Here is a 13472-nt window from a genome sequence, read left to right as displayed (position 1 = left end):
GATTTTTGAGGCATGGGTTTCTCAATTGCCAAAGTTCTGCTACTCAGCTTGTGCCTTGCCAATTGGGTGGCGAGTGCGACAGTTCATTTCCCTCTTGTCTTAACTTGGGCCAAGAGGAACGTTGCTGGGTTCACCAGAGATATCATTCTTATGAACGGCCTTTACCCAGGCCCCCCGTTAGAGTTGAATCAGGGTGACAATGTCGTCTTCGATGTCACCAACGAATGTCCGTTCAACGTCACAGTGCATTTCCATGGTAGGTGGCTTGTCGGGGCATTTGCAGAGCTTTTCTAAAACTGAATAGGAATCGAGCAGCTCGGAACTCCATGGTCTGATGGAGTGCCTGGCATGAGCCAAGTTCCCATTCGAGAAGGACACTCATTCCGTTATAGATGGACCGCTCATCAGTACGGATCCTACTTCTACCATGCTCATCATCGCGGACAATTGGAAGATGGCTTGTATGGTCCGATATACATTAAGCCGGCTGCTTCGCAAGAGAAGCCCTTCCGCTTAATCGCAAACAGCACCAACCAGCTCGAAGCAATGCAAGCAGCCGAGGCCGTTACCAAGCCAGTCATTGTCACAGATTGGCGTCTTCTCAATTCTGAGCAGGTTTGGGCGGGAGAAGAAGCCTCCGGACTCGACGCTTACTGCGCGAATGCCTTGTTGATCAACGGAAAAGGGTCGGTTTCCTGCTTGCCTCAGAGTCTTCTGAACAATTTGACTGCAAGCTCCCCCTTCCTCCAGCAGGTGTTGGGAAATGAAACTCTTACTAGCATAGGGTAAGTCCGAGTGACTGACATCCATTGGAACGTTAAGAATTCTTAGCTAGGATATGCTAAACTATTCTAGGTGCATTCCACCAGACATCGTCTCAGGCCAAGGCGACTTCCCACACAATTTCAGCGCTGTCCCTCCATCTCTTTTCGATGATTGCGTCCCGTCCAATAGCCCACACGAACTCTTTATTGTTGACCCCGCGAAACAGTACATAAGCTGGGATCTGATCAGTGCCGCGGGGGTGCTACACTGTGAATTCTCCATCGACGAACACGACATGTGGGTGTATGCTATCGATGGTCAATACATCGAGCCTGTCCGAGTCAACGCCATCAGCATCCCAAATGCCAACCGGTACTCAGTCCTGGTCCCCCTCAACAAACCCCGAGGAGACTATACGATCCGCATGGTCAGTGGCAGCCCACAGCAGATTCTCAACACAACCGCCACGTTGCGGTACACGGGGCCACCGCAGCTCAACAGAACCTCCCACCCCTGGATCACTCTCACAGGGGCGAATGCCACAGCGGACACGATCATCTTGAATGACTTTACAACCAAGCCGTTCCCGCCCGTGCAGCCCGCAGCAACCGTCGACGATACCTACCATTTGACGATCGGGCGCTACAACGCCTCGTACCGGTGGACACTGGGAAATGCCAGCTTCGACCTCGCGCTGGAAGAATCCCGGCCTTTGCTGTTCGACCAGCATGCGATCCCGAGCGACTTGATCATTCGGACCAAGAACGGGACCTGGGTAGACTTCATCATGCAGGTGAACAGTGCTCCCCAGCCGGCGCATCCTATCCACAAGCACTCGAACAAGCATTTTCTCATCGGGCAGGGAACAGGGATCTTCAATTACTCGACAGTTGCGGAGGCAATACAGGAGATCCCGGAGTCGTTTAACCTGGTGAACCCTCCTCTGCGAGATACCTCGGCTACCCTAGATGCTGGGCCTGAGCCGGTCTGGATGGTGACTCGGTATCAAGTGGTGAACCCTGGGGCATTCCTGATGCACTGTCATATTCAGGTTCATCAAAGTGGAGGAATGGCGCTAGCGCTGCTGGATGGCGTCGATGAATGGCCGACGGTTCCGCCTGCGTATTTGCTCGACTCTGGATTTTGAGATGGTGATAATCTCCGCATTGCAAAGACCCCGGTGTTCCAACTTGAAATTCGGTAAATAGTATGGCTAGCCGTTCTATCTATCCAGCTGAGATGCTTCGTGGACTCTTACATAGGCTATTAGGTACTTGGGGGAAGAACTATATAGCGAGTCTTGACTATGTGAAGGCTAAATGTGAGAAATTGGAGCTCATGATCGAAAACACAAAGAAAGTAATTTCTGACTAGCTGGCTAAAAACACTGGCTAAACTCGCGCATGATGAATCGTGATTTCTGAACGCTGTACCTCATATCGTTCCGGTCATAAATGCAAGGTGAAACAAATTTCTTGTGATATCTCGTTCTCATTCTCATTCAAGTTCCAGGGGTTGTTGGAAGACAGGCTCGGTCTGGGCATCGTCGATCTCATTGACATACAGCGTATCATCCAAGCCATCGACCGCGTGCTCCTTAGAAAGTCCCGACTCTGTCTCAGACTCAGCAATAGATTCGGGATTCAGCTCCGAGAGATCCTCCGGTATTGGGCTTTCTTCGTCGTGCTGCACTGCTGTTTTGGGTTCGGTTTCTTCAACAGGCTTAGCCTCAAACTCAGGAGTGAGTTGGAGCGGAGAAGGGAGCTCTGCTTCAAATGCTGGTATATCCTCAAGCACCGTAGGTTTAAGGTGCGACTCTTCCAAGAATTCTGCGGGCATTCCGGACTTCATTTCTTCAGCAGCTTCTTCAATTTCAACCTCAGAGGTGGGCTGCAGCTCAGTCGCGGACTCCGTCTCGGGTTCTGAATCACTCTCTATATCTTCGGGAACCAAACGTTCATGACGTGTTCCTTGTAAGGGCTCAGATTTGGCCTCAGAACCAGGCGCGACATGTGTCTCGGTGGCGAGGGGAGATTCATCGTTGAATTGCGCGGGTTCTGGCGGTATATGCTGCTCTGTTGATTTGACATCGATGTCTGCCTTGGTGGATCTATGGGTGAGTAAATGCGGGAGCCCATCCTCATGGTCTATCTGTTCTACAGCCTCGTCGTCATCTTCGGTAGGTTGCGAGACGGACGGACCAGACTCATCGATCGTTGTCTCCTGTGCAATGTGTTCGGTCTCCTGAGATGTGATTTCTTGTAGCACATCCGCAGTAAGAACACTTGGAGACGAATGGGCCGAGGCTCGAACCGACACAATCGGTGTAAAAACCTCTACAATTGGAGCAACTGGCAACCCCTTCGCCTCATTAGGAAATGGATTCATGGCTGGCTGCAGAGCTGCGGGCCCAGCTCTGAAGGATAAGAAGGCAACGAGAACACTCATAGCCACGAGCGCAATGTTGCGCTTATCAGACGCCAGGACCCGAACATAGTTGAATAAAAGAGTAGAAAGAGCAATTTCGTGCTTCTTCGCCGGCTTGTACTCTTGCGTGTTCGGAGGCACAGGCCCGGCCTCGACTGGGGGTGCAGGCAATGGAGGCACACAGTCCAATCTTATAGACCCAGCTTCACTGAAAGCCTTAGACTGACCTACGGTCGAGCTTGGCCGCCTGTCAAACCCCAGTTTAGCAGCATCATTCGGTGCCATCAATGCCTGACTCTCCGACGACCTCTCCTCCGCAATCCGCTTCTCAAGCGCCCTTCGTATATCAGACGGCAACCATAGGCCGACCTCCACATCGACTTTCTCCATTTCTCGCCACGCGGCTGCCCAAGCCCCGGCGCGCATGAGACCATTGGCCGCGTAGACCCTAATTTCCCACTTGCGATTCTTATCGCCATGCCCAACCACCCGGCCCCCACAGTCCGGGCACTCTTCCCCTGTTCACCATCCGTATCACTCTCCCCCCTATCGGAGATCTCCCCCCTCAGACCCCGTGCCACTGTCCTCATGCCCAAGGAAATGCCCCTGACTAACCCGCGCACGCTGTAGCTCCAGGCTCTCCAGCAGACGCTCCTCGAGCAGATCGTACAGATCTTCCGGATGCGAGATCAACACTCCCCGGTCTCTCACCACCCCCGAGCCAACCTTCTCCTGCAACCGCCGCCACCGCTTCCAGAACGGTGCCGGCAACGCTTCCTCGACCAGCGCCTGGTTCCTCGGCTCCGCCGCGCCGACGACCGGCATCGACGGCGGCAGCAGATTACAGTGCAGCAGCACGAGCGGAAACTCCCTCTTCGGCTTTGGCTTCTCGGATGCCGACTTCGGCGAGTAGTATGGCGACCGCCGTGAAGGGTTGCCCGGCGACCTCATACCCGTGCGCCGCCGCGGCGGGGTGAGATAGTCGTCGTCGTCCGCCTCGTCCTCCGTGTGCATCTGCATGGCGCGGACGGAGCTCGGTTTCCGGAAACCGGCCTCGCGTGGCCGAATAGTACGCATGGAGCGAGGCTGGTCGGCGAAGCCGCCGAAGCGCTCCTCGTCGTCTTCGATGGTGTAGCCGGCGATTTTCTCATGCAAGAGCATTGCATTGGACTGCTTGGTGGGATGGACGAGGACGGAGGCGGGCATCGAAGAGAGTGAGGAGCGGCTTGATGCGCGCGATTTCAGGTGATCGGGGTCATTGTCCATGTCCTGGCTGAACTGGTCGGTTGAGGCCCGGCTTGAGCCTGATGAATTGTACTCGTAGTCTCTGGACATTCCGTCGTCAGTCCCCGATCTGCTATCGCTGTCTGGCATGTGGGATGTCTCGAGGAAGCGAGATGCTCTTTGCTGCGAGGGGTACGGGGTTGTGGGCTGATGATTTGGTCTGGGGGATAAGAATTTCCCGAGTGCGGAAAACTGGCATCGCTCAGTCTCGCCATAAGGAGAATTCAATTCAACGTTCATAAAGGGGGATTAACAACTCAGGGCTATTTGATCAGGTCGGTGTACTTTGTGACGTGTTGTTATCATCCTGGGACGGGTTGGTCGCCCGGGCAACGGATCTATACAGCCGTTGACGCCCAAGTATTTTAGGTTTCGCTCCACTGGGATCAGCATGGGAGGGGGGTCCACTGATACCCGCTGATAACTACTCGTGATATGACATGGCGTTTGAGCAGTTGTTCATTGGAAAGGAAATCCGTTATGACTACATAGCTGGTTTTGATCTCTGGTTTCAGTTTCGAGCCAATCTATAAACCGTAGCACCTCTTCCCCATCGCTAAACACCATTTATAGCGCCGCAACACAGTACGCCGAACTGATGGCATGACAAGGGCTCCGCCAAACAAATTGCAAATGACCTAGAAAATACATGTACAAGAATATGAGACATTAAGGGGCTGGCCGGGGGTTTGTGTCCTCGGGTGTCATAAGGGAAAAGTTTTGGTTTTCGCCAAAGAAGTTGAGGACATCCTGAGGCAGATATTCGAGCCAGGGTATGATCTCTCCATGTGAGAAGGGGAAGGATTCTTGATGGTGGAGACTGTTCATGTCCACATCGTGGCTTTCAATCATCATGCCTCCAGAGAGATCGGGTCTGCTATTCATCTGAGCACCGATATGCTGATCTGAGGGTGGGCCAGAAGAGACAGGGTATGCATAGGCTGCATTGTGTCCCTCGATCTGACTGGGAGGAAGGGTTTGATTGAAGCTAGATTGCCCTGGTACTGGGGGGGCCAGTGGCAGGATATGGAGCAGTCATACCCATGTAATAGGGAGAGTCGGTACCCAGTGGACGGGGCGATACTGGAGTGAACTTCGCGTCGGCAGCAGCGAGTGTCGACGCCTGATTCTCACCTAGGGTACCAGTTGAGTGGACGCTGGAGGGGAAAGAGGAGCTGGCTGCCTGTCCTGAGTTTGCTTGAACTGGTAGCGCAGGAAAACTGTGGCTATATTGCGAAGAGTATGTCGGCTTGCTGGTCTCCGGCTCTGGCTCTGTCGTCGGCATTTGATAAAGAAGACTCAGGTTAGGTTGAGAGGAATCGGTGGCACCAGTGAGAGCCCAGCCGATAGCTGAATAGGGCAAGTTAGCCTAGTGGTGCATTGAGATTGGAAGTGAAAATAGTTTACCTTGACTCGGGTCAAACTTTGGCGACTCGCCATCCGAAGGGTCAGTAAGACCAGAGGCCCGCCCGGTGCTTGAAACCTCTGCTGCTTTACTTGGCCAAGCGGAGGGCCCGAATGGTGTGCTCTCAGCGCTCTGTCCATAGTCCTCTGCGGCATATAGGAGGGGGTCCACAATTCCCTTCGCCTTTTGATCTAAGACCGTTAAGATATACCCGGTGCCTTCCCAGTACGCATCAAGGGCCTTTAAAGCCTTGTAGCAGCGCTGGTAGTTTTCTCGCGCAGCAGAAGCCAGAAGAATATGCTTGGCAGTGGCCTTTCGCTCCGTTCCGTTAGTCGGCTCTATTGTTGGCAATACAAAGCCACTGGACTGATGAGCCAACAATGCCTGTGGTGCTGGCGGGGTCGTTGATTGCGACGAGGGTAGTGAATAGTAGGCGCTTTCCATCAAAAACGCACAGGCAGCAATGTACATCGGCTGGCTGGTGAAAGGATTGCCGATGAAGCTTTTTCCATCCACCAGTTCGGAGAAGGATAGGATATCGGCAATTGTCTTTGCAGACGACATCGAGAGCTCACGGCTGTTCGGATATAGGTGTTGAATTGTACCGCCAAAGGAATTCAACAGAGTCGGTTGATGAAGGAGAACGATAAGGGTGTGGAACCACTATATCATGTTAGTCGCTTGACCACCTTCGAGGTGACGTGGGAATACATACGAAATGAAGAAGAATGAAATTCGTTCCCTCCTTGGCTTTGACATAAGCCTGGAAATTCGCAGCATTGAAATGAAGTCTTGGTGACAGCCTTTGGTAAATTCCTGAAACACAATTTGGGTCAATTGTGGTCAAACAAGAAAACCGGACACGTAGTCGTCACTTACCGGTCAAGTCACTTTCCATGCCCGCTAGTCTCTTCAATGTATCCGACGTGACATGCTTGACAGCTTGAATGCTGTTGATCAAATCTGTCACACGGCCATACAGATGAATGACACGAATCAGAGGAGGGAATGGTGCAGGCCATCCGTTCGCAAGCTGGGACTCGGACTGAAGAGGAAAACACAGCTCTATATCTTCATCCCGAAGAGTCACTGGTCTTCCGGTGCCAGAAGAAATCACTCGATCGAGAAAAAAAATACTCCAGAATGTGTCAACTCGCTCGCGTTCCCTGGCGCGTTCGGTATCAAGAGTCGGCGAATTCGGTTGTTGCGGCTGTTGCGTATGATACGTATCGAAATCATCGTACTGGTCTTCTCGCAGCTTGCCAGCCTGGCCGGACATCACCTCATTGGGCGTTACACCTTTGCTGCCATAATTATATTTTAATCCTTGGTGCTTCTGCAAACCCAGATCCTGCGCCATTCGAATGGAGATCCCCAGGTACATCCAAAGACCGCTGTCGTGGTTGGATCCGAATTGATCATAAGCTAGGAGCAAGCATGCTTGGACCGCGGTCAGAGTCGGACACGACAATGAGTCTATGAGAGCGCTCATTGCTCGGTGCGTAAAAGGAAGGCTTCGATCTGACATTTTCGTCTCGGCAGGCGCCTGAGAAGAGTCTATCGGAGGCGCTTGAGGCGACGCGAGTAGCGGATGAGGAGAAAAGCGGGCTGCTAGCGAGCAAACAGCGTCGACTAGCATGGTGTCGGCCTTCTTGTCTTTGAGATCTTGCAGGAATCGTTCTCGCTGGAGGAAAGGAAAGTTGCAACCAAGGTGGGTGAAAAACAGGTCCACAAGATGGGAGACCAGTTCCGGAACGGGGAGGGAGTCATCGCGGTCATAAAACGGGATATTGTTGTATCGGTCATCACGGTGGTTGAGTATTGTTGGGAGAGAACTGTCCACCCCCTCAGCTATTTTGGGACTCCGAGACGGGGACTGTGACTCTAGATTGAAATTTGACGTCAACATGAGTCTATTGAAAAGATCATGCGGATCACGGGTGGCCGTAGACGAACCTGAGGACAAAGACGTGTTACTCTTGCGGGATCCCCGTATTTGCACAACCTATGAGCACATTAGAGGGTGTGCATAGAACATTTGCGGAGATATCAGACCATTTGCTTGAAGCCGGGTACAATGGCTGTCGGTCCGAAATATCTAAAATATGGGACGTGGGTACGATTGACGGAGCTCACGGAAGTCCGGCCTGCATATTTCGATCCAATTAATACATCGAGTCGCGCCCACTTGGACGAGGAGCATAGTCCCCCATGACTTACTGCTTTCTGGAGTATCTCCCGCTCCCACAGAGTCGGATTCCTTAGTGCGCGCCGAGGTATCTCGCGACGAAATATCTTTCGCATCGGAGGTTCTCTCGGTTGGCGACTTTGCCGTTGCATTCGCGGCCGGTACATTCGGGGTCGGTGCATGCGAAGGTTCCGGAGAGCAGCTTTCCACTGCTCTTGAGTATCGTGGGTGGCTGGAATCGTGGGGACCTTCGAGCTGCGGGAGCGGCGGTCTTCGCGACGAGGAGTCGGATTGGGATCGCATGTGCGCGGTCGAATCGGCGTATCCGAGGCAAACGTGCTTATAATCTGAACATGTTCGGCAAACTAAAGCAAATAGCGATCAGCTCACAGAACCCCTCGGTAAACGGACCTGCGCTTGGTCGTACCTGGTTGTTCGCCCGAACACCGAATCTTGCGCCGGCGGCATGTCAAACAGCTAAACGCGACCGGTTCAGTCAGTCTTTCTGTCCAATCTCCTCAATCTGTCCAGGGGATCAATCACATACGCGGCGTTGACTCGACGGCGCTTGGTCTGCGGCTGGCCATCAGTAGCGACAAAGCGAATCTGGCGTGGCCCGGAAGTATTGCCGCTACTTTTCTTCTTGGGAGAAGGGGCACTCATGGCGAGCGCAGGGATAAATCGTGGGCAGGACCCATTGGGCTCTGTTGTGGTGTGGCCAAGGAGAAGAGACCGAGTCGTGCAGTGCTTGGATCTATGACACGGGATTCCAGCGGCGGGGCAAGGTCGTTAAGGAAGATTCAGAGCGCGCCTCATGAGAGAGTTGGGAGTACCGAAGGAGGGGAGCACAAGGGGGGGGGGACGGCCTTAGAGCCCAATCGGAAGGGGTAACTCTGGTATTGGAATGAGAGACGAAGGAGGGGAAATAGAAAAGTTGGAGGAGGGGAGGGAAAACGATAAGCTGCTACTGTTCGCCTCCACAAAGCTCATATCATACATACATCGCCAGCGGGCTCGGAAATTTTTTCTGTAAGAATTATTTTTTTTTTCCCACAAGAACATTCTATGGAGTCTCGCTAGTGTTGACCGCCCTCTACCTGACAGATTCTACCCGTTTTTCCCCCCGAGACAGCGTCCTTCGGTTCCACTCAAGTCAGGGACAGCATGACATTTCACGATCTGATGGTCATGGGATCTTTGCCCAGGTGGGTCCCCCCACGGTCCATCAGATCCTCGTTCCTGGTACGGGGTACTTTCGGCCCATTTCATACTAGGATGAATTGCTGAGTCCCTACAGTGCAGGAGCCGAGCGCTAATGCTATTCTAGAAAGACCCTGCGAAGATGAGACCTGATGTATCTACGAGGTACTTTGGGAGGAAAGATTTGCCAGCAAAGCCGGGGGTGTCCAGAACTCAAACGGGGCTCCCGTTGCGTTTTGCTCCAATGGAGCTTGTTTGGGCTTTGCGGTGTCCGCTTTCCCCACTCACACTCTCCGACCAATCCCGCCAGCTGCCAATTTCCAGAGCTTCTATAGGGTGTTGCTGCACCTCGCGGCGGATGCAGTGGATGCAGTGGATTACATGGAGGGGTAATTATGACTGTTGCTTGACATGATAACCGCAAACTCTCAAGGGGGGACGCATACGCTGCGTAATTCGGCGATTTTCCCGTGGGATCAAATTTCCTTTCTCAGTAGGGGTCAAGCCGCAAGCTCCTATGTTTATAACGTAGATGCGATATGGTGTCATAGTGATGCCCTTTCCCTTATTAAGCTTATCCCACCAATGACCGGCATCGGAGAAAGGTTTTCTCGAGATGTTCCACAAAGACATTCTAGAAGGTGAATGTGAACTGGATGTATATAGATCGTGATTATATATCGAGGATGACGTATTCTAAATTTCTCCTTCCAAGGTTTCAAATTTCTCATTCCAAAAGGTTCGTGCCGCGGGATCGCGAACAGCTGTCGGGCCGAGAACTCGGCACTTACTGCCACGCACTGTACAGACGCCGGTCCGTGAAATTCGGCGCAACTTCCGGATGTGCGTGGGTATAAGGCCCACCTGCCCCTCCAACCCCCCGCATCCATCCCAGCTATTACGATAAGGCTATTCATTTCTCCCATGCATGCAGTGAGCGTCCTTCGCCCAGCCCGTACCTTTGTGTCCTTTTCCACGTATGTGTCTACACCGTCATAGTGGCAAGAGCGGGGAATAATACGCACAGCGCCCCGATCTTCTGCGGAGCTGGCCAGCTAACCCTCGAGTCCTAGTGCAAATCGACCATCTCTCCACTGTTACACCCGCACGCCCATTCGTACCATCACCCAGTCATTGAAGATGTATAAGCGACATCCCGATTTGAGAAGGTCCAGGCCTCCCGGCCAGACTTTCGTGCCAACGCCGAGGTCAACACCACCAAGACCCCCAACCCTGCCTGGAAGCAGGGTGATGGCGGGAACGACGGCGGAGAGAGCTTGAAGAAGGACCATATTGAAATCAATCCCTACGCCGAGGGCCGTCCCGCGGCACTGAACTACAAGCTTCTCATTTCCAGCATCGTTCCTCGTCCCATTGCACTTGTCAGCACTGTCTCGGCCGACGGGAAAAGCTTCAACCTGGCACCCTTTAGCTATTCGCAGGTCGTGTGCCACGATCCACCGACCTTTATCGTCGGATTTGCCGGTCCCTTGGAGCAGGCCAAGGACACCCTGAAGAACTTGAACGAGACTAAAGAATGTGTCATCAATATCATATCAGAGCACTTTGTCGAGGCTGCTAACTCCACCTCGGTCAATGCTCCGTACGGCCAATCAGAGTGGAAGTATTCTGGCCTGCACCAGGCACCGACATCTATTGTCAAGCCTCCGCGCGTGAAGGAATCGGTTTTCTCCGTCGAGGCCAAGCTGCAAGATATCAAAGAATTCGAGAGCCGCACCACCGGGCAGAAGACTGGCGCTATGGTCATCGTCGAGGGCGTGCGCTTCTGGGCACGTGAAGATGCCATCAACGAAGAACAATCCATTATCGATGTGAATGTGCTGAAGCCGGTTAGCCGACTGGGTGGCATTACCTACGGTCGCGTTACAGAGATTTTCGAGCTCCAGCGTCCTGAGTGGTGATCGGTATCTTCTGTATCTAAGTGATTTATTCTAGAGTTAGAGGGACAGTTTTTCACTAGATCCGCATCACCAGAATACGCTAGATGGGTTGGATCAAATTCTAAGGTGTGCCCCTTTAGGGCAAGATGAACGGGTGATCAATCGCGAAGATGTATTATAGGCATTTCTATGCAAATACGCTGCCTTATGAACATGAAGCAGATATTACTTAGGGCCCTAAAGCGTTTAAGTTATGTTCAGAAACGATATTCTTCCCAAATCCTCGGAGTTGGGCTCTTAATGCTTTTAGTGAGACTCTGATCGAGCCTTTTCTTTCGCCAGTCGCTTTTGTCGCAATTTTATCCCATGCGACATCAAATACCAGAATGTAGGCGACACTACAACCGCTATCAGCGCCAATGTGGTGTACGCCCATCCCCAACCCATAGCGTTTTTCATCGGAGTGATCGCAGCCGACGAGGCAGCACCTAGCTCACAGCGGAAAAAATTATTTGCCGCCGTGGCAGCAGCAGATCGGCCTGGCCACAGATCAACCATGAGCGCACTCAGGACTTGCGCCGTAGCGTTCAAAGACCACCCACAGAGGAAAAGCAGGATCACGGGGGCTGCCAGGTTGACCTTGATGCCCAGAACCCAGCCGTATGCAATGACAGTAGACACACTCAGATAGTACATGGGCAACCCAATCTCCAGTCTGGCTCGTTCGATGTTGAAATTGGAAAGATCTTGTCGCACGTTCCTGATGACTGGGAGTCCCGCCCGTTTGGCGTGTCTGCGGTAGTTCCAATCCAGAAGGCGACCCGTTGTAAATGCAGAAGCGACGCCTCCAGCCCCAATGGGGACATACATCAGGCCTGTTTGAATATTGTTGAAATGATACACCTCGTGGAATGAACTGGTTGCACCGGTCATGACAGCATAGAAGCAGGCAAACATCAACGCGGTCGTCAACAGAATAATGGATGTTTCAATATCGAGGATCACCTTCAGAGTCGGCAGCGGCGAAGGGAATCGTAATCGGTAATTCTTTCTAACCTCCGCAACCTTTTCCGGGTCAGGCGTGAGACCTTTATGGCTTCTTCGCCTTTGTCGAATCAGGTCAGTAACGGAGGTGTTCAGAACAGGCGGTGGTACTGAACCATCGCCTACAACCTTTCGACAAGTCTCGGGCAGGAAAAGAAGCAGCGCTAGGAAGAAGATGCCGCCAAAAATAAGAAGAAACCAAAAGAGCCAATGCCAATTGAGATACTGGCTGAGCAGGCCGCCAATTATTGGGGAAAGCGAAGGGCCCAGCATTGAGCCAAGCGAGGCAAATGCAATATAGCTACCTCGATCGGCCGATGTGACCAGGTCACCCACCAGCCCATTGGCCAATGCGACAGTGCCGCTGCTTCCGGCACTTTGGAGACATCTCAAGACAGCCAGAGCAGCATAAGAGTTCTGAAGACCTAGCCCAAGGTTCGCTGCAAGGTAAACTGTAAAGCAGATCATGTATGCGGGTCGTCGTCCAGCACCATCTGAGAAACCGGCAATGAACATAGGGGCTATTCCTTGTAATATCTGATGAAATAATCAGCCAATTATCCACGAGACGATGGGCGGAGTGCATACTAGATATGTTGTAACCGTGATATCGATTTTCGAAGTAGAAACGCTCAATGCTGTGGCAATCGTATCTAACGCCGGGAAATAGATGCTGGACGAGAGAGGCGAGAAGAAGGCGGCAAGAGAGCCAACCGTCACCATCGCTCTCCTCTGATTCACAGTAAAAACTGAGAATTCCACATGCTTAGGGGTTCCACTTCGAGGCACTGTCGGTTGTTCTTCATCTTTCGCATGCGAGCCTGGGGTGGGGTCGCTCGTTTCCTTCTCCCCGGCCGGCGTATCTGGTGCTGATTGTTGAGTCGGATTCATGATATTCCTGGGGCTGGTTCACGAGCCAAAGACTAGCAAACGGGGCTCCAGAGCTTTTGTACTCGGCGAGTTCATGAGCTGATTGACTACACGTATTTATGAATTTTTTGAATGGCAGGGAAAATCCTTTAGCGGCCATACAGGATGCCGCGACCGGCCCGGAACCGGGATATGTCCTCAACCGCTGTCACCACTCATTCAAGCACTTTGCCCACTAGTCGAGAGCTTCAAATAACTTAATTACTGTGAACGATATTGCGGTAATTCATTTCACGTCTTTCGACTTTGGGGCTATATCTTGTGGTCTGCCCTCACAGACTGTGCATGTAGCCTGGCGGATCATCGAACCCGGTGCCGGCGATGTAAT

General features: G+C 52.5%; 5 protein-coding genes across 5 annotated transcripts; 2 read left to right on the top strand and 3 right to left on the bottom strand.

Annotated features, from left to right (window-relative positions):
* Window positions 1-12: 12 nt before the first annotated feature.
* On the top strand, window positions 13-1912 carry N7468_007590 (uncharacterized protein; the record flags this gene model as incomplete). The annotated part of the gene is made up of 3 exons (XM_058476886.1): window positions 13-256; window positions 305-785; window positions 856-1912. 3 exons carry the CDS (start codon window positions 13-15, stop codon window positions 1910-1912), a joined length of 1782 nt encoding a protein of 593 aa, XP_058329776.1.
* A 350-nt stretch (window positions 1913-2262) lies between these two features.
* On the bottom strand, window positions 2263-4566 carry N7468_007589 (uncharacterized protein; the record flags this gene model as incomplete). Its single annotated transcript, XM_058476885.1, has 2 exons — window positions 2263-3710; window positions 3774-4566. The coding sequence occupies 2 exons, from the start codon at window positions 4564-4566 to the stop codon at window positions 2263-2265; spliced, it is 2241 nt and encodes a 746-aa protein (XP_058329775.1).
* A 579-nt stretch (window positions 4567-5145) lies between these two features.
* On the bottom strand, window positions 5146-8732 carry N7468_007588 (fungal specific transcription factor domain-containing protein; the record flags this gene model as incomplete). The annotated part of the gene is made up of 8 exons (XM_058476884.1): window positions 5146-5474; window positions 5518-5826; window positions 5884-6544; window positions 6597-6697; window positions 6761-7886; window positions 8102-8434; window positions 8481-8546; window positions 8613-8732. 8 exons carry the CDS (start codon window positions 8730-8732, stop codon window positions 5146-5148), a joined length of 3045 nt encoding a protein of 1014 aa, XP_058329774.1.
* A 1378-nt stretch (window positions 8733-10110) lies between these two features.
* Window positions 10111-11191, top strand: N7468_007587 (flavin reductase family protein; the record flags this gene model as incomplete). The annotated part of the gene is made up of 2 exons (XM_058476883.1): window positions 10111-10120; window positions 10419-11191. 2 exons carry the CDS (start codon window positions 10111-10113, stop codon window positions 11189-11191), a joined length of 783 nt encoding a protein of 260 aa, XP_058329773.1.
* Window positions 11192-11476: 285 nt separating this feature from the next.
* On the bottom strand, window positions 11477-13105 carry N7468_007586 (MFS general substrate transporter; the record flags this gene model as incomplete). Its single annotated transcript, XM_058476882.1, has 2 exons — window positions 11477-12751; window positions 12803-13105. 2 exons carry the CDS (start codon window positions 13103-13105, stop codon window positions 11477-11479), a joined length of 1578 nt encoding a protein of 525 aa, XP_058329772.1.
* Between the last annotated feature and the right edge of the window lie 367 nt (window positions 13106-13472).

Source organism: Penicillium chermesinum (genome assembly GCF_028974085.1).
Source record: "Penicillium chermesinum strain IBT 19713 chromosome Unknown utg000005l:1.0-4115287.0:1.0-4118363.0, whole genome shotgun sequence".
Lineage (NCBI taxonomy): Eukaryota > Fungi > Ascomycota > Eurotiomycetes > Eurotiales > Aspergillaceae > Penicillium > Penicillium chermesinum.
Note: the sequence above shows the minus strand (reverse complement) of the source record. Positions and strands in the feature narration are given on the sequence as shown.